The following is a 19,029-nucleotide window of genomic DNA, read 5'->3' on the forward strand; positions in this document are numbered from 1 at the left end:
TTTTCTCAATCATGATCTATTAGTAAAATTGAAAACAATTATGGGAAGGGAATACCACCTCTAAAAACACTTCTATGACCAAATAACTTTTAGTAAGTCTTATTTTTGACTATTTTCATGATTTTTAGGCAATTATTTTTTTTTATTACATTTCTTTATTTTTGAGAGGCAGAGACAGAGCGTGAGTGGGGGAGGGGCAGAGAGAGAGGGAGACACAGAATCCAAAGCAGGCTCCAGGCTCTGAGCTGTCAGCACAGAGCCCGATGCAGGGCTCGAACTTATGGACTGTGAGATCATGACCTGAGCCGATGTTGGACGCTTAACCGACTAAGCCACCTTTAGGAAGTTATTTTAATTCTTATTCCAAAGTTCAGGATATATAATTACTTTCTTTTTACTGTTATCTCGATCAATTTTTAAGTGTTTGGTAATTTAATGGGAAACAGTCTAATTCTCTAATCCATGGATAACATATAATGAAAACCATTTCAGGAGTGTACATACACAACAAACACAGAACCTGCTTTGTATCCAGTAATATAAAGATTAAGAGATATAGAAGTGAATATGATATAGTTTAAAAGAAAGTGGAAGGAAAAAAATGGAACAATCACAAAATATGAGGTGTTATTAGAAAAAAAATAGCAGCAGCAGCTGATAGGTATGAATGTTTATCATGAGCTAACTATTATACTGCTTAAAAACCATTTTACTATTGAATTCTCAACAACAATTCTTTAAGGCATAATTTTAATTATTCACCCCATATTAGAGCTAAATAGAAATTAGAGACACTAAACAATCTGCCCAAAGTTCTGAGTGCAGGGCTTAGATATACACTCAGGGGGTTGAACTCCATAGGCCATAACCTTAATTATGATTCTCTACCATTACAATAATCACTTCTATCAAACAACAAATCTACATTTTCCTTGTCTCCTTAGAAAGCTTTAAGGAATTCAGTATATCAACATAAAGAGCCAAAAGGCTATGATTAACATCCTGTGCTTTCTTGGGATTTTATATTCCTCTAGCTCAAAGGTGCTAGAACATCAGCTATTTCCCATATCATTTAAAATAAGGATTAATCATACTTTAGTTAAATGCATCTGCCTACAAACTTGGTAAGTTATGTTCCATTAATTTCTTTTTAGAAATTAAAAAAAAATTTTTAACGTTTACTTTTGACACAGAGTGCAAGGAGGGAAGGAGCGGAAAGAAACAGAGACACAGAATCGTTCTGAGCTGTCAGCACAGAGCCTGACGCAGGGCTCACACTCATGAGCCATGAGATCATGACCTGAGCTGATGTCGGATGCTTAACCGACTGAGCCACCCAGGTGCCCTGTTCCCATTAATGGGATACTTCAAGGAAGAGTGTCTTCAAAGCACCATACAGTGCAATGTACATGGATGGGTACTAACCATGGTAGGCAGAATAATGACCTCCCAAAGATGCCTATACCTTAAACCCTAGAGTCTGTGAATATATTACATTACCTGGCAAAGCAGAACTAAGATGGAATTAAAGTTCTAAAAGTTCTAATCTGATTTTAAAATGGTAAGATTTTCCTGGATTATGTTAGTGGGCCCAACGTAATCAGAAGAGTCCTTCAATGTAGAATAGGGAGGCAGAAGGGACTCAGCGGGGAGATACAACTATGAAGAAGTCAGAACAATGTGATGTGAGGTCTTAACCTGCCTTTGAAACTTTGAAAAAGGAAGAGGTCAACAAGCCAAGGAATACAGGTGGCCTCTAGAATTCACAAATGTCCAGGAAAGAGATCATACCCAGAGTCTACAGAAAAAAAAAAAAAAAATCACTCTGGCTGACACCTTGATTTTAGCCCAGCAGACCTGTTAGACTTAACAGAATTGAAAGATAATAAATTTGTATTGTTTTACAACATGAATTTTGTGGGAATTTGCTATAGCTGCAGTAGGAAATGAATACACAAACTAAGATATCGATAATAAAATTTCAAAAAGCATCTGACAAATGTCATGTATAAATACTGTGCTTCACATGAAGAACACAGTACACAAAATAAAATTTCTGCCACAGAATCATAGAACTGAACAGTACCTACGAAATTAATAAACTCAACACCATCATTTTATAAATAAGGAAACTAACATAATAAGTTGCATAAGTAGAAGACTCAGAAGTTTGAGATTTTTTCACTTTTAGTTCAGACTCTTGAATTGTTTTTTAGTTTATCTTTAGTAAGGGCATAACAGGAATGCAAAGGTTCACATAATGAAACAGTCTGATAAAAATACTCAGGTGGGGAATCTATATTCAAGATTTCTCTGGACTTACTGAGTTTTGAACACCAGCTCTATGTTGCTTCCTTATCCTGAATATATAAGCAATATAGCTAGGCTACGCTCCTTAATGGCCACCAGAATATCCACATCTTAATCTCCAGAACTTTGGAATGTTACCTTCAATGGCTTTCCAAATGTGATTAAGGTGCAATGTGACAAAGGAAGCAGAAATGTGAATGATGCACTTTGAAGATGGAGAAAGAGGCCACAAATCAAGGAATATGACTATGACCCTAGAACCTCCAAAAAGAATCAGTTCTGCTGACATGAGTTTAGACCAGTGAAAATGATTTTGGATTTGTGACCTCCAAAACTGTAGAAGAGTAAGTCTGCGCTGTTTTAAACCAGTAAATTTGTGGTAATTTGTTACAGTGACAACAGGAAACCAATACAACAGAGCCTTACAGAAAAATGTTTATTTTCTAGTAAGCTGGGTACTATTATATTATCCTTTTATTTATATTTTCACAATTTAAATCTTGACAAAATAGAATAAATGTTGCATTTCTGTTTTTTTTTTATCTACCCCTAATAGTATATATTCCAAGTTTCTACGAATTTTCACCCAAGAAAATCATACATATCAACGCAAAATGTCCAAAAAATACTTACCTACTCAATTTCTTTAGAATGTGTTGGAGGATGTTAAATAAACTTGAAATCCTATTAAACAGAAGAAATTCATGTAAAGTTAAATGTTAAAAAAAAAGGTATTCTTAACAATTGTGGCTTCTCAGAAAGAGAAATACCCTCATTAACAAAGCAAAAAAAAAAAAAAAACCCCATAAAATAATAGAAAATAGAGAATGCCAAAAATATGATTAAATTAAAAGACTTGGGGCGCCTGGGTGGCTCAGTCGGTTAAGCGTCCGACTTCAGCCAGGTCACGATCTCGCGGTCCGTGAGTTCGAGCCCCGCGTCGGGCTCTGGGCTGATGGCTCAGAGCCTGGAGCCTGTTTCCGATTCTGTGTCTCCCTCTCTCTCTGCCCCTTCCCCGTTCATGCTGTCTCTCTCTCTGTCTCAAAAATAAATAAACGTTAAAAAAAAAGTTTTAAAAGACTGAAAAATTTACTTAATTTTTGCCATTTCCTGATTTCTCTTCACAATCATAAAGTATTTGACCTGTGTGAATCAGATGTAAAGAGATCACACAATTTTATATTCAAATTATAAACTTTAAAAATATTCAGAAGTCTTCAGCAGAACTAATCTGCAAAGAGCTTGCCTTTTAGAGAAGGTGGTGAATTAGCTTCCAAAGTAACTGAGAGGTATTTTAAATGTGTGATGCCAGAGAAGCCACTGAGTGGCGACAGGATAGTTAAAGGGAAATGAAATATATTTCTTTTGTATCTTTTCTAGACCTAAATTCATTCCTCAACTATTTATTTAAAACTAGGTTTCATTGGGAATGGTGGGGCAGGCAGTGAGTAATGCATGGAAAACATTTTTTATTCATGTAAAGAAAAAAAATTACCACTCAAAAGAGGTAGTCCTTATAATAGAAGTGGACATTTTTGAGAACAAGCAAAGAATTCAAGACTGAATCTGAAATCCTTCAAAAATTGTGTCAAGTCCCAAAGCTGGAACTCTGCAACCAGTCTAAGTCAGGACAGTGCTTATCCTACTGGTGAATCAAACATCTTCACTACCAAGGTTATCACTCTAGCTTGGCTGTGTGCTCTGGAGCAAATCACTCTAAGACCCAGCTTCCCAACATGTAAAATGGGGATAATATTACCACCAGTCTTTTCTCGAGAGCTGTGACATACAAATTAGATAACATTAGTAAGTTATGTTCCTTTGCATTTTGGTACGCGGAGTCCTGAGCACAATAAACTCATTTCAATCTGATGTACAGTCATCTGTGGCACAGGGGAAACTTTTAGAAGTCAGGATGTCTAAATAGAAAGCTTGGAGCTAAGAGTCTAGGACTGTACTGTTCTTTCCCATCCCTGAAAAGGAGTGACGTGTGCTCTCATGCACTTCCCAGATGCTGGGCTACTACTCTCCCTCTAGCCTTCTCTGTCTGAAGTAGAAAGGCTGGAACCACTGGTATTCCATTTAATTGGAAAATGCAGATGATTAATACAGATGGAACACAAGCTGGGTCAGGGGAAGCCTCAATGTATAAAAGGTATAAAAGTCTTGAAAATAAATGATTTAGGGGCGCCTGGGTGGCGCAGTCGGTTAAGCGTCCGACTTCAGCCAGGTCACGATCTCGCGGTCCGTGAGTTCGAGCCCCGCGTCAGGCTCTGGGCTGATGGCTCAGAGCCTGGAGCCTGTATCCGATTCTGTGTCTCCCTCTCTCTGCCCTTCCCCCGTTCATGCTCTGTCTCTCTCTGTCCCAAAAATAAATAAACGTTGAAAAAAAACTTAAAAAAAAAAAAAAAGAAAATAAATGATTTAAATTTAACCAATATTTAGAGATAAATGAAAATTAGTGATCATATTAACAAGTTTTTAAAATCCCACCACAAAGTAAACTTTCTTACTTGAGTGCTGAGAGTTTTTCTTTTAATTCTTCTGAGGTAATTTCTTCTAGCAGAAAAAGCTTTGAAGTAAATGCATCAATATGTCCTAAAATAAAATATCAAACTTAAAAAGAACAATTGCAGTACTGAAAAACAAAAAAAAGTTATCCAGTCTCCTTAAAGATGTTTTTACAAAAATGTAACCCCTGTAAAGGAACTTTACGTTCTAAAAGAGAATTATACATTTTATTAAGTTTATTAAGTAAAGCTGCATTTTAAAATGACACTAAAGTCAGATTATAAAATAAATAGATATTAATCCTAAAATATTTGCTGAATATAGAAAAGTTTACACATATGCACACCAAAAACTAACCTCTAAGTCCCAAATTTAAGAGTAACAACTGATAAGGGGCCTGGGTGACTCAGTTGGTTAAGCGTCTGACTCTCGTTTTCAGATCAGGTCATGATCTCAGGGTTCATTAGATCAAGCCCCATGTCAGGTTCTGTGCTGACAGTGTTGAGTCTGCTTGGGATTCCCTGTCTCCTTCTGTCTCTGCCCCTCCCCTGCTCGTGCACACCCTCTTTTTCTCTCAAAATAAATAAAATTAAAAAAAAACCCTAACTTAAAATATTGGTGTTTCTATTTCCTATTAACGTTGCATTTTCATAGAGATTAAATTTTTAGAGAAATATGTACCTATTATCAAGGTAAGTGGATAGTCAGATTTATAGTTGGGTATGTTCTCCACATCTCTAACACACACCTGATTGTTAAGATAAGAATTAGATTATAAAAATCCAGCTTAATTATTCACAACACCAACATATGGAAACAACCTAAGCATACATCAACGGATGAATGGATAAAAATGTGGTATACATAAAAAATGGAATATTAGCCATGAGAAAGAAGGAAATTCTGTTTACAACAATATAGATAGACTTAAGGGCATTATGTTACGGAAAATAAGAATGAAAAAGAAAATATTATGTGGAGTCTAAAAATAAAAGTCAAACTCATAGAAACAGAGTAGGAAAGTGGTTTCCAAGGGCTGGGGGAGGAAGGAATAGACAGAGGTGGTAAAATGGTACAAACTTTCAACCACACAGTCTGAGAATCCAGTATGTAGTGCGGTGACTACAGATGATAACACTATACTGTATGATTGAAATCTGCTAAGAGAGTAGAACTTAAATGTAAATCATCAAAGGGAAGAATCCTTTCACAGTGTACACGTGTATCAAATCATCATGATGTACACTTTAAATATCTTACAACCTGATTTGTCAATTATACTGCAATAAAGCTTAAAAAAGTCTGGCTATTGAAGCACACCATAAGATTCCCCATGGTTAAAAAAAACAACAACAAACTCTGCTTAAGGTCCTACTTTCTTACAAGTATGACATAATTCCAGAATTCTAAGAAACAACGTAGCAAAAGACAACACTTCCATTTTAAAAAGTAACATGTACCTTATACAACAAAATAGGTTGAGACGGACACTTAGGTTTTAAAATGTACCAAGGAATGGGGAATGCAAGCTGGTGCAGCCACTCTGGAAAACAGTATGGAGGTTCCTCAAAAAACTAAAAATAGAACTACCCTATGACCCAAAAACTGCACTACTAGGTATTTATCCAAGGGATACAGGTGTGTTTCGCAGGGACACATGCACCCCCATGTTTATAGCAGCACTATCAGCAATAGCCAGAGTATGGAAAGAGCCCAAATGTCCATGGATGGATGGATGGATAAAGAAGATGTGCAGGGGCGCCTGGGTGGCTCAGTCAGTTAAGCGTCTGACTTCAGCTCAGGTCATGGTCTCACAGTTCATGAGTTTGAGCCCCACATCGGGCTCTGTGCTGACAGCTTAGAGCCTGAAAGCCTGCTTCAAATTCTACGTCTCCCTCTCTCTCTGCTCCTCCCTTGCTCATGCTCTGTCTTTCCTTCAAAAATAAATAAAAACATTAAAAAAAAAAAAAAGATGTGGTATATATATATACAATGGAGTGTTACTCGGCAATCAAAAAGAATGAAATCTTGCCATTTGCAATTATGTGGATGGAAGTGGAGGGTATTTATGCTAAGAGAAATTAGTCAGAGAAAGACAAATATCATATGACTTAACTCATATGAGGACTTTAAGAGACAACACAGATGAACATAAGGGAAGGGAAACAAAAATAATATAAAAACAGGGAGGGGGGACAAAACATAAGAGACTCTTAAATATGGAGAACAAACAGAGGGTTACTGGCAGGGGTATGGGATGGGGGATGGGCTAAATGGGTAAGTGGCACTAAGGAATATACTTCTGAAATCACTGTTGCACTTTATGTTAATTTGGATGTAAATTAAAAATAATAAAATTTAGGGGCGCCTGGGTGGCGCAGTCGGTTAAGCGTCCGACTTCAGCCAGGTCACGATCTCGCGGTCCGTGAGTTCGAGCCCCACGTCAGGCTCTGGGCTGATGGCTCAGAGCCTGGAGCCTGTTTCCGATTCTGTGTCTCCCTCTCTCTCTGCCCCTCCCCCGTTCATGCTCTGTCTCTCTCTGTCCCAAAAATAAATATAAAACGTTGAAAAAAAATTAAAAAAAAAAATAATAAAATTTAATTAAAAATAAATAAATAAATAAATAAATAAAATGTACCAAGGAAGAATGATATAAAAGATAGCCCTGGGGGCACCTGGGTGACTCAGTTGGTAAGCATCCGACTTCGGCTCAGGTCATGAGCTCACAGTTTTTGAGTTCAAGCCCCGCATCGGGCTCTGTGTTGCCAGCTCAGACCCTGGAGCCTGCTTCGGATTCTGTGTCTCCCTCTCTCTCTCTGCCCCTCCCCGACTTGTGCTCTGTCTCTATCAAAAATAAATAAAATGTAAAAAAAAAAAAAAAAATTTAAAGATAGCCCTGAGTTAAATGTTACAAAATCAAGTCAATACAAAAACCATGCTTTGTACCAGAGTTAAAAACATCAATTAGTATGACAAGAATGTAACACTCATCAATGCTGAAAATATCATTTTGTCTTTATTTTTTAACTTGCATTATTTAGTTATCAAAACACATTACCTGGGAAGCTGACGTCAATCACTGGGACAACAAAAAGTGCACGTCATTTTTATATATAGCTCCCTTTCATTTGCTTTGTGCTCATAAAAAGAATTAGAAACATTTTTATCAGATGCTCTACCTTAAAACAATGAATCCATTTGTCCCACGTCCATTTGTTATTTCCTATGCCAAGTTTTAGTTTCACCTCTGCATTTCTAACACTCATTATACAGTGGCATTTCTAATAACTGCTTTAATAACTGCAGAAAGGGAGTATTAAATATAATAAAATATATTTAGACATTTACTAAATATGCCTTTGAGGAGATTAATAAGTCATATCTTTTTCAAGAAATCTCAGTAAAAAATATAGTATATGTCAAATATGGTCAAAGATAACTCTAGAGAAGGCCAGACTAAGTGCTAGGAGCCCTACTTCTTCAAGGAGTTTACAATTCTCTCAATATTTGAGCATTTTCACCTGTGGGCCTCAAATGACTCCTGTGTACTTGAGATATTTATCTCCTCAGCCCTTGGGGCAGCCGAGGAAGGCTTGGGATGGAAAGTTTCTTGGCCACTGCCCTTCAGCCATGACCAATCTCTTGTACATCAAACTGGGCTATCCAAAGGTGGGAAAAATTGCTTTACAGAGTACAAATAAAGCCTTTCTGTAATACAACCAAAGGCTTTCTATACAAGCATCAAATCATACATATATTCAAACACACCTATACATGCATACATACATACACACAGGCAATCTTTGCTTTGCATGCAGTATGGGATGATAAAAATAACCATACAAACTGAAACCATGCAAGCAATTTTAATGATCAGCTGGAAAAATACAGTTGTTCCATAACCATTAAAACTTTTTGTCAAAACATTATGAATTCCCCATCAATTGTAAATGTTTAGGGAAGTGAAAAAGATAGTAAAATTAATATTTATTTATATACTGGAATTTACAACATAACAAACACTGAAGATTATTTTATTTATAGAGAACTTATCAAGAGCAGTTTGAACACTGCTTGTCACCTTATTTTGGTACAACTTATAATAGAAAGCAAGCATCTCTTCTATGTTGTGAACTGTCATACTCCTTTCTAAGTTAGGATCAGCTTCCAACATTGTATCCTCTATACTTCTGATGTCAGGAAACATCTCCAAGAGTTCCTTTAATGTAAAATCTTATGCTGGTGTCACTTTTTCACCCTTTATGTCACAACCACTTTCCTCATTTGTGTCCCTAAGTTGGCCTTCACTTCATTCCCGTGGCGACACATCTGTGGTCTCTTGACAGCAGCGGTGCCGACATTCCCACGGTTGGCTATTTCTCCTGCAACCCCACTTCTGTTCAATTCCAACTGTACTTCCAGCAGTATCACTGTATATTTCTTGGCTGTGCTTTAATCGTGGTCGGCCAACTATCTGTGTGATTATCCACTTTTGTAAAATGTCATGAGTTTATCACTGGGAGGCAAGGAAGGAACACAACGACACACTTTGTTTTCTGTGTGTGAACTCAGGACACAGGTACACAGTGACCACTGACAGACTGGAAAATGTGACATAACCGGTCACTGGTCATGATGTGCGTCTGTGTGGACTGGAGAGTCAACAGTGAAGTCTGGAGTTTATACGATTAGTTACAGTAAATATACTAAAGTAACTGAAACTGGTGTATCTTAAAACTGCAAATTCACAGGCCTGTCTTTTGTCATTTATATAGAACTGATATATAAAAAGGATTAGAAGGTAGATACACAAGTGGTAAGATTACTTCAGGAATTTTCTTTAAGGAGTAACTCAATGTTTTTATGGGGTTTGAGGATAAAAAAATACTACAATTGAGGAGAAGAGAACTTGTTCATGGTAAAGAAGCAGACATATATTAAAAAAAAAAACAACAAACAAACAAACAAACAAACAAAAAAAAACCCAGTACATTTATTCTACCTGAAAAAGAGACTATGAGATACAGAAGTGGTTCTCAAGGTGCAGTCCCCAGACCAGCAACAGCAGCAGCACCGGAAAACATGCTAGAAATGGTAAGCCTTAGGTCCCTTCCCAGCCCTACTGAGTTAGACACTATAGAGTCAGGGCCAGAAATCTCTACTCTCACAAGCCCTACTTGTGATTCTGATGAAAAATCAAATTTGAAAATCACTGAACGCATGTCCTACAAACCAACGTGCTCTTCAGTTAAAGAAAGTAACTCCGATCTTATATCACTGTCTTTCTTGTAAGGTAAGTTTTATCTGAATCGCTCAATCATGTAGATAAACTCTATCCTCACTGTTTTCTCCAAAAGATCTAATGCACTGTTCCCCAATTTTGATTTCTGAGGAAAAATCATCTTAAATTTCCTCAAAATCTTGAGATCACAGGGTTGGATGGGGAAAAAATAACAAAATGCTTAAGTTAAATAGAGGAGTGGTTAGCAAGGGTCAAAAGGAAAACTCAGGCCACATTTGAGAAAGGACTGTGGTGCATGAGTGCATGAATATGAGCATTTGGAAAGTTTCTAATCAAGACTTTAAGAATTCAGTTTCTAGAACACAGTAAAATCAGTTGTTTTAATTTACACTGATTAATATTGTCACATACAAAGTACTTTACTTTTGTTACATCTAACACCTACACCTCCCTCCCCCAATTCTTCCGTAGGCCTTTTTAGTGTTATGGCAAAGTTATTAACACTTAAAAAGTGAATGAATCCTGGTCCTGCCAACTGAAAAACTCTGTATCTATGAATAAGTTACTTAATTATTCTGAACTTTTCTTTTCTCTTTTGCTTATAGCAGTGGTCTACACATATCAAAAACTTAAACAGAGCACTTAAAACAGAGCAAATTATTTTGGAAAAGTTAAAATAATATACAATGTATGAATAACTATGCTTTGTTTTGAGAAATCTTGGTTTAATGCTGTGTGATACAACTATTTTGAAGGATGGATTAAAAGTTCAATTCATTTTGGGGTGCCTGGGTGGCTCAGTCAGTTAAGCATCTGACTTCAGCTCAGGTCTTGATCTTGCAGTTTGTGAGTTCAAGCCCCACATCGGGCTCTGTGCTGACAGCTGAAGCCTGGAGTCTGCTTCAAATTCTGTGTCTTCCTCTCTCTCTGCCCCTCCCTTGCTTGCTTGCTGTCTCTCTCAAAAATAAGTAGACATTAAAAAATTAAAAAAAAAAGTTAAATTCATTTTACTACAGGTCTGTGAGAGCTAAAAAAAGATTCAATGATACAAAGATCTAAATGCAGCAAATGGCTCATTGCTGGGCTTGCTGAAGAGTGACAGTGATTGTTTTTAACACCATACACCAATTACACAAAAGTCTTTGTCTGAATTCTACTAATTAAAGTCCATCTTCCCTGTTGTTAACCAGTTTTTCTTACAAGCATTACGACAGGGCCTGCATTCCTATCCTTGAGGCTCTCTGGAAGATTTCAAAAGAGGTTTCTTTTTTTTTTTCTAATCTGATTCCAAGTTTTTAAAGTATACAGATATGTAAGTTTTTTGTTTGCTTTTGTTTACAATAAGTGACACTTTGGGGCGCCTGGTGGCTCAGTCGGTTAAGCAACCAACTCCTGATTTTGGCTCAGGTAATGATCTCATTGTTCATGGGTTTGAGTCCGTGTTGGACTCTGCACTGACCATGGAACTAGCTTGGGGTTTTCTCTCTTTCTCTGCCTAACCCCTGCTCTCTCTCAAAATAAATAAACATTAAAAAAAAGTAACATCTTTCATTTTTGGCAAGAAAATCATACTTAACATACCCAAGGATGCTGTACGGCACAACTCTTGGGGTGGCTATTTACAAGGAAGTGATTGAATACAATGTCTCTCTAGAGGTGTGCTATGTGGAGATAATGAAGATTATTTTCAGTATTATACGTGACAGGACTGTATGACAACATAAAGACAGAGTACGATTTATCAATCCACATACTTAATAATATAAGTAATGTTTAATTTTTCTTTAGAGAACAAATAAATAAGAGTTACAATATTCTCTTCCTACATCCCAGTGGCTTATTTTATGCACACCTAGGGACAAAAAGAACAAAGTATACAAATTCAATGGTTTGTTTTTTACCATTCCCCTTTTCCTTGACTTTTACTGTTCCTTCAACCAGTAATCAAAGGCAACCTCATTCATTCTAAACATAAGTGAGTATCTCCATGTGCCAGATACTGTTTGAGGAGCTTGAGATATGATCAATCAACAAGAAGCCCAAAGATGGACATCCGATACAATTAAAGTACAAAGTTTACTAGTGGCAACCAGGAAAAGGGATTGGGAATACATTTGTGTGGGTAAAGAGTAAATGAAGCCAACTAGAGGAAAGAAACCTAGAGATGTGAGCCTGGTCTTTGTGGTTGCTTTTCTCTGGAAAAAGCAATGAAAGGCTAAGAAATGAACCAGGGCTTTCAATAGTCTTTCAGAATCAGAGGAACAAAACTGTATTTCAGGATCTATCAATGAAGTGAACACCTAAACTCTGAGTTGGGACCTTGTGTAAAAAGGGGTCCCTGGATTTGGTGATTCTTTAAAAGAACTCATAGGATTTAGCATATAGCTGTACTCATGGATAAGACGTATTACACCAAAAGGATACAAAGCAAAAGAAAAATGACCAAAAGGAAAAGGTGGGTGGAGTGAGGTCCAGAGGAAACCAGTTGAAATCTATGAGTCTCTCCCAAATTTCTGTTTGGGGATGATGAAAAAATTCTGGAAGTGGACAGTGGTGATGGCTGCATAACACAATGAATGTACTTCATACCACTGAATTGTACGCTAAAAATGTATTCTGAATTGGATACTACGATGGTTAAGATGGTAAATTCTAGGTTATTCTAAAATATGTATATTTACCACAATTAAAAAACAAAGAGTCCCTTCCTACTGAAGTCACATAGGATACACCTTAATTCTTCCAGCAACAAGTTTTTTTTTTTTTTGGATATTGGAAAAGCTCATCAGAGATTTAGCACTCAAGGTTTTTATTGGAGGTTCATAATGTAGGTGCCCACTGCCTACCACATACCAAAATTCACCTTTCAAAGGAAAGCAGATGTTCAAGATAAGCCATATTGTCTGTACAGTGTGGGTACTATGACCTATCCTTATCAGTTAGACAAAGTCTTCTATCAGTATAGAGAATGGTTTACTAGCTAAGTTCCCACATATCAGCTAAGAGCCAGCCTTGCAAGGTCTTACACAGGTCTTTCCAATGATTGGTAGTGTCAGTCCTGCTACATCAACTCCTATCTACACAGACCCCGAATAGCAATACCCTAGCAGTAAGTGAGAAACAGACTGGTCTTTCTGGGGTCCAAAGTCAAGCTTTAAATGATCTAACTCCCTACAAGTGAATTAGGGTAGATTGCAAGTAATCTTGTCTAGGGCCATCTGGGTGGCTCAGTCTGTTGAACATCTGACTCTTTATTTCAGTTCAGGTCATGATCCCAGGGTGGTGGGATCAAGCCTTGCATTGGTCTCCATGGTGAGTGTGGAGCCTGCTTGAGATTCTCTTTCTCTCTCTCTCTCTCTCTTCCCCTCTCTCCAACTCACATGTTCTCTCTCTCAAATAAAAAAAAAGTTTTCTTTAAGTAGTCTTGTCTAGAGGAAGATACATTTTAGCTTTCTCATTATCTCTACAATTTTTCATATATAACAGCTGGCCCATGATAAAAAACAGCCTGGCATACAATGAAATAACATGGAAAAAAAAAAAAGAAACGTGAGATTAATTGTGTCCCCCACAAAAGATATGCTGAATCCCTAATCCACAGTACCTTAGAACATGATCTTCCTTGGAAACAGGATCATAGCAGATATAATTAAAGATTAAGATGAAGTCCTATTAAGATGAGTAGGGTGGGCCTTTAATCCAAGTGACTGGTGTCTGTATAAGAAGAAGACAGAGACACAGGAAGAAGATGCCTTTTGATGAGAGAAACAAGAGATAAGGGTGATGCATCTACAATCCAAAGATGTCAACAACTGCTGGCAAATACCAGATGACAAAAAGCATTCTATCTTCTGAAGGATTCTCTCCTACAGGTTTCGGAGGGATGATCCAGTGACACCTTGATTTTGGATTTCTAGCCTCCAGAACAAGAAATATCTGTCGTCTTAAGCCACTTACTTTGTGGTACTTTGTTACAGTAGTCCTAGGAAACTAATACATAAAAGAAAATAGAAAAGATCCACAAGAAATCTAGAAAACAGAGGCGCTGGGCACAGATTTTAAAATAATTTTACCTAATATGACAAAGGAAAGATTGAGAATTTCTATAGAAAACTATAATCTGTAAAAAAAGAAGCAAATGCAGGGGCCCCTAGGTGCCTCAGACAGTTGAGTGGGTGACTCTTGATTCTGGCTTAGGTCATGATCCTGGGTCATGAGATCAAACCCGTGTCAGGCTCCACACTGAGTGTGGAGACTGCTTAAGATTCCCTTTGCCTTCCTCTGCCCCTCTCCCCTGCTCACCCACGAGCTCTGTCCCTCTCTGAAAGAAAGAAAGAAAGAAAGAAGGAAAGAAAGAAAGAAAGAAAGAAAGAAAGAAAGAAAGAAAGAGCGAGCCAAATAGAAAATCTAGAACTGAAAAATACAATAACTGAAATTAAGGACTCAAGTCATGGGTTAAATAGTGTATCAGGGACAGACGAAGAGGGAATTAATGAAGTAGAAAAAAAATATCAAACATGATGCATGAAGAGTCAAAAGGAAAGGTAAATAAAGAAAAATAAATATAGGACATTAGGGTTACAATAAGATAATAACACTGCAACTAAAACCTTGGAGGAGAAAGAGAGACAATGGAAAAGCAATGATGGTTGGGGACATAATGACAGAACCCTCCAAAATTGTTCAAAGTCATCAAGTCACATTTTCAAGGAGAAATATGAACCCCAAAAGGAATATTTACAAAGAAAATCTAAACTAAGCACATTGTGGGAAAACTGTTCAAAACCAGGAGGAAGATAAAATTTTGTCTGCCAGAGAAAAGAGACTTGTTATTTTCAAAGGAGCAAAAAATTAACATGGACAGCTGACTTTTCAAGAATAAAGTTGAAATAATTAATAACAACAACAACAATAATAATAATAATAAACCTTTTAGATGAATAAAAACTGGGATTCTCTGTCACTAACATATCTGTAATAAAGATAATATAAAGGGTATTCTTCAGACAGGGAAAAATGACACTAGTTTGAATCTTAAAAATATGAGAAGAGGGGCGCCTGGGTGGCGCAGTCGGTTAAGCGTCCGACTTCAGCCAGGTCACGATCTCGCGGTCTGTGAGTTCGAGCCCTGCATCAGGCTCTGGGCTGATGGCTCAGAGCCTGGAGCCTGTTTCCGATTCTGAGTCTCCCTCTCTCTCTGACCCTCTCCCGTTCATGCTCTGTCTCTCTCTGTCCCAAAAATAAATAAACGTTGAAAAATAGGAGAAGAAAAGCAGTATATCAGGTAAATAACATGAATAAATGTAAATGAATATCAAAAGTATATACTAATAATAATGTATACAAAAATAAAATAATATTGTCTGAGAAAAGACTAGAGTACTTTTTAATGGAGATAAGTCAGGGATGCATGTTAAAATTATTAAAGTAGCACTCTCCAATTGAGCTTTTTGTGATGCTTGGAAATATACGCACTGTCCCATATGGTGACCAGATGCAGGTTTCAAGCACTTGAAATATGGCTGGTATAAGTGAGAAACTGAATTTTAAGTTTTACTTAATTTTAATAAATTTATAATAGTCACCTGTGGCTAGGAGCTACTGTATTGGCACACCTCTAGAGTAACCTTTAAAAGAGGAGTAAAAGAGAAAAGAAAAAAACAAGTAGCAAAAGAGTATATATATATTTATGTTAACAAAGAACTATTCTGTTAATAAAGGGGAATAAATGGAATAAAAATATATCCAATTCACAAGAAAGCACTAAGACAAAGGTCTCTAAACCAATGAGTCAAATAGAAGTAATATATAAACTCAAATTTATTACTAATATGTGGTAATTACTATAGGTACTACAGACATTAAAAGAGAAGAGGATATTATGAAGACCTTTATGCCTGTACTTTTCAAAATTTAAACTGAAAACATTTCTTAAAAGCATACACATACCACAAGCTACGAAACTGATGCAAGAAATTAACTATCTGAATGGCTCTAAAACTAATTTAAAAACAGAATTGATAATTAGAAGCTTCTCAAAAAAGAAAACTTTAGGCTCACATGCTTCCTAAGTAAAATTTACCATTTATAGAATTAACACCAACTTTACAGAAATTCTATCAGATAAGAAAAGAAGAGGGAATACATCTGAACTCACTTTATGACATAAACATAACCTTAATATCGACATCTAGGCAAGGTATTACAAACCAATCTCACTCATAAACACAGATGGCAGAATATTAACAAAATTAATATTAATATTAAATTAAATCCGCAAATATATAAAAAGAATAATATATTATGAGCAAGCTGGGTTTATGGCAGGAACACAAGGTTGTATTAACATTTTCTTTTTAAATTTATTTATTTATTCTGAGAGAGAGAGAGAGAGAGAGAGTGTGTGTGTGTGTGTGTGTGTGTGTGCGTGTGCGCGCACGCGCGAGTGGGGGAGAGGCAGAGAGAGGGAGAGACAGAGGATCCCACGCAGGCTCCACACTGTCAGCACGGAGCCCAACATGGGGCCTGAACCCATGAACTCATGAGATCATGACCTGAACCTAAAACAAGATGGACACTTAACCAACTGAACCACCCAGGGGCACCAAGGTTGGATTAACATTTTAAATTCATCAACAGGATATGTCACATTAGTAGAATAAAAAAGTCACAGCAACACATCAAATGCGAAGAAAATAACTGATAGTTTTTTTTTTTTTTTACCCATTCATGATTAAAATTCTTAAACTAGGAATACTAAGGAACTTCTTTATTATAATAAAAGGTATCTACAAAAACCTATGCAAAATACCAAACACAATAGTGAAATGTTGAAAACCTTCCCTCTTAAGATTAGAAATATGGTTAAAATGCCCATTATTCACCCTCTAATTAAGTGCTAGGTAATGAAGGCAAGGAAAAATAGGTATAAAGGTTGGAAAGAAGAAATAAAATGGTCATTGTCTGCAGAAGACATGATTGGTTACTTAAAACATCTAAATCATTAGAATGAATAAGTGAGTTTAGCTAAGTTGTTAGAAGATCAATATACAAAATCAACATGCAAATAAAGTTTATATTTTAGTAACAAACCATAAGAAAGTAAAATGTCAGAAATACCATTTACAATAGCTTAAAAATACCAAATACCAACAAAATGCACTTAAAATATATACAAGATCTCTACATACAAAATCGTAAAATACTAAGAGAAATTAAAGATATAAATAGAGAAATATACAAAATTCATAGATTAGAAGATATGTTATTGTGAAGCTATCAATTTGCTCCACATTGAGTCAATGCAGTTGCTAACAAAAATCCCAATCTTCTTGCTGTTGTTGGTAGAAACTGACAAGCTGATTCCAAAATTTGTAAATACAAAGGGCCAAGAATAGCCAAGAAACTCCTGAAGAAAACCAATTGACAAGATTCACTTTACAACATAGAACATTTTATAAAGCTAGAGTGATTTAAACAGTGTTAATTGTCTAGCTAGAGCAGGTAGAAAAATTAAGTAATTACTCCAGGTGGAGTACTTAAAACAGGTACTGCCTGAAGGACATACAGGGAGTGAGAATTAGATTCACATATATGATTTATAATACAAGTAGCACTGGAGAGCAGCAGAGAAAGGGTGGTATTTTCAATAAAGAGTGCTAAAAATTGAAAATATGATCTTGATATTCCATGTAAAAATACCACATAAACTGTATACCTAAATAGAAGGGGTAGAAAAAAAAAAAACAAAGATTCTAGAAGATAATATAGGAGAGTATCTTCATGATCTTGCTGGGGGATGCAGTTTAAAATAGGACAAAGAAAGCACTAATCATAAAGGAAATAATAAGTTCCAAAGATAGCATTAACAGACTGAAAAGGCAAGTTACAGAGTGGGAGAAAAATATCTGTAACATTTAAAACCAATAAAGAAGGACCAAACAAACAAAAAATGTCACAACAGAGAAATGAGCAAGAAGTTTGAATAGGCAATTCATAAAACTGAACATCCAAATGTTCAATCACATGAAAGAGTGTCCAACTTCATAAACAACCAAAGAAAGGCAAAGTAAAACAATAATGAAATAATACTATCTACCTACCAGCATGGCTAAAATTAAGTCAACTGAGAAGCCCAAGTATGGGCAAGAATGTGAAAAAAACTGGAACCCTCACATATTGCTAATATAAGTGTAAGCTGTCTCAATCATTTTGGAAAACTTCCTGAAATTATCTACTGAATTTGAAAGCATACATAACCTAGTAATTCCACTCCTTGGCATATGCCCAATAGCAATATGTATGCATGCACTAGTAGACATTTACAAGTATGTTCAGAGTTCCATTAAAATGGAAACCACCCAGACAGGTTCCTAAAGTTAAATGGATAAACTGTAGTATATTCTTATAAAGGAATATGTCAAAATAACAAAAGTAAACTAGTGTTACATACAGTAACAATATGGATAAATTTCACACAACATGGATAAATTTCAAAAATTATGTTAACTGAAAGAAGGCATAAGCAAAAAACTACTATTTTATGGCTCCATGTGTATGGAGTGGGAAAACATGACTATCACATTGGAATTATGACTACAAATGGAGAAGAGGAAGAAGGCAATGATTGGGAAGGATCACTTGGGGATCTTCTGGGTCACTGGTAGTTTTCAGCTTCTTGATCTGGGTACTAGTTGCAGAGGTACTGGCTTTGTTATAAATCCTTGATTTGTACATTTATACTCTTTCCATTTTATGAAAGTGTATTATACTTAAAAAGTTAAAAATGGAAGACAAAAACACATCAAGTCAATGGTGTACTTTACAACTATTTTATTTTCTTAGAATGGAAAGAGTACTATGTAGATATTAAAAATTATGTGTAAGTATAGAGAAATTATTGCTCTTTGTTTTAGGCTGCTTTTAATTTTTGGATAAGAAATCCTTTAACTCTTGTATCATAAAGA

The 19,029-nt window shown here is 36.1% G+C and overlaps 1 protein-coding gene across 9 annotated transcripts in view; it reads right to left on the reverse strand.

Annotated features, from left to right (window-relative positions):
* The window catches only part of ICE2 (interactor of little elongation complex ELL subunit 2), a 67,005-nt gene that overhangs the window by 5,044 nt on the left and 42,932 nt on the right, over positions 1-19,029 (reverse strand). For 7 of the 9 annotated variants that reach the window (XM_040492857.1, XM_040492854.1, XM_040492855.1 and 4 more), the window contains 2 exons: positions 4,824-4,908; positions 2,944-2,994 (listed from right to left, as the gene is read on the reverse strand). In XM_040492857.1, the coding sequence (XP_040348791.1) occupies positions 2,944-2,994; positions 4,824-4,908 (136 nt within the window). Of the gene's footprint in view, positions 1-2,943; positions 2,995-4,823; positions 4,909-13,405; positions 13,778-19,029 lie in introns of those variants that run through there. The other 2 variants (XM_040492861.1, XM_040492862.1) reach the window with 2 other exon arrangements.

This window comes from Herpailurus yagouaroundi, unplaced genomic scaffold (assembly GCF_014898765.1).
Source record: "Herpailurus yagouaroundi ecotype Mexico unplaced genomic scaffold, PumYag 184, whole genome shotgun sequence".
NCBI lineage: Eukaryota > Metazoa > Chordata > Mammalia > Carnivora > Felidae > Herpailurus > Herpailurus yagouaroundi.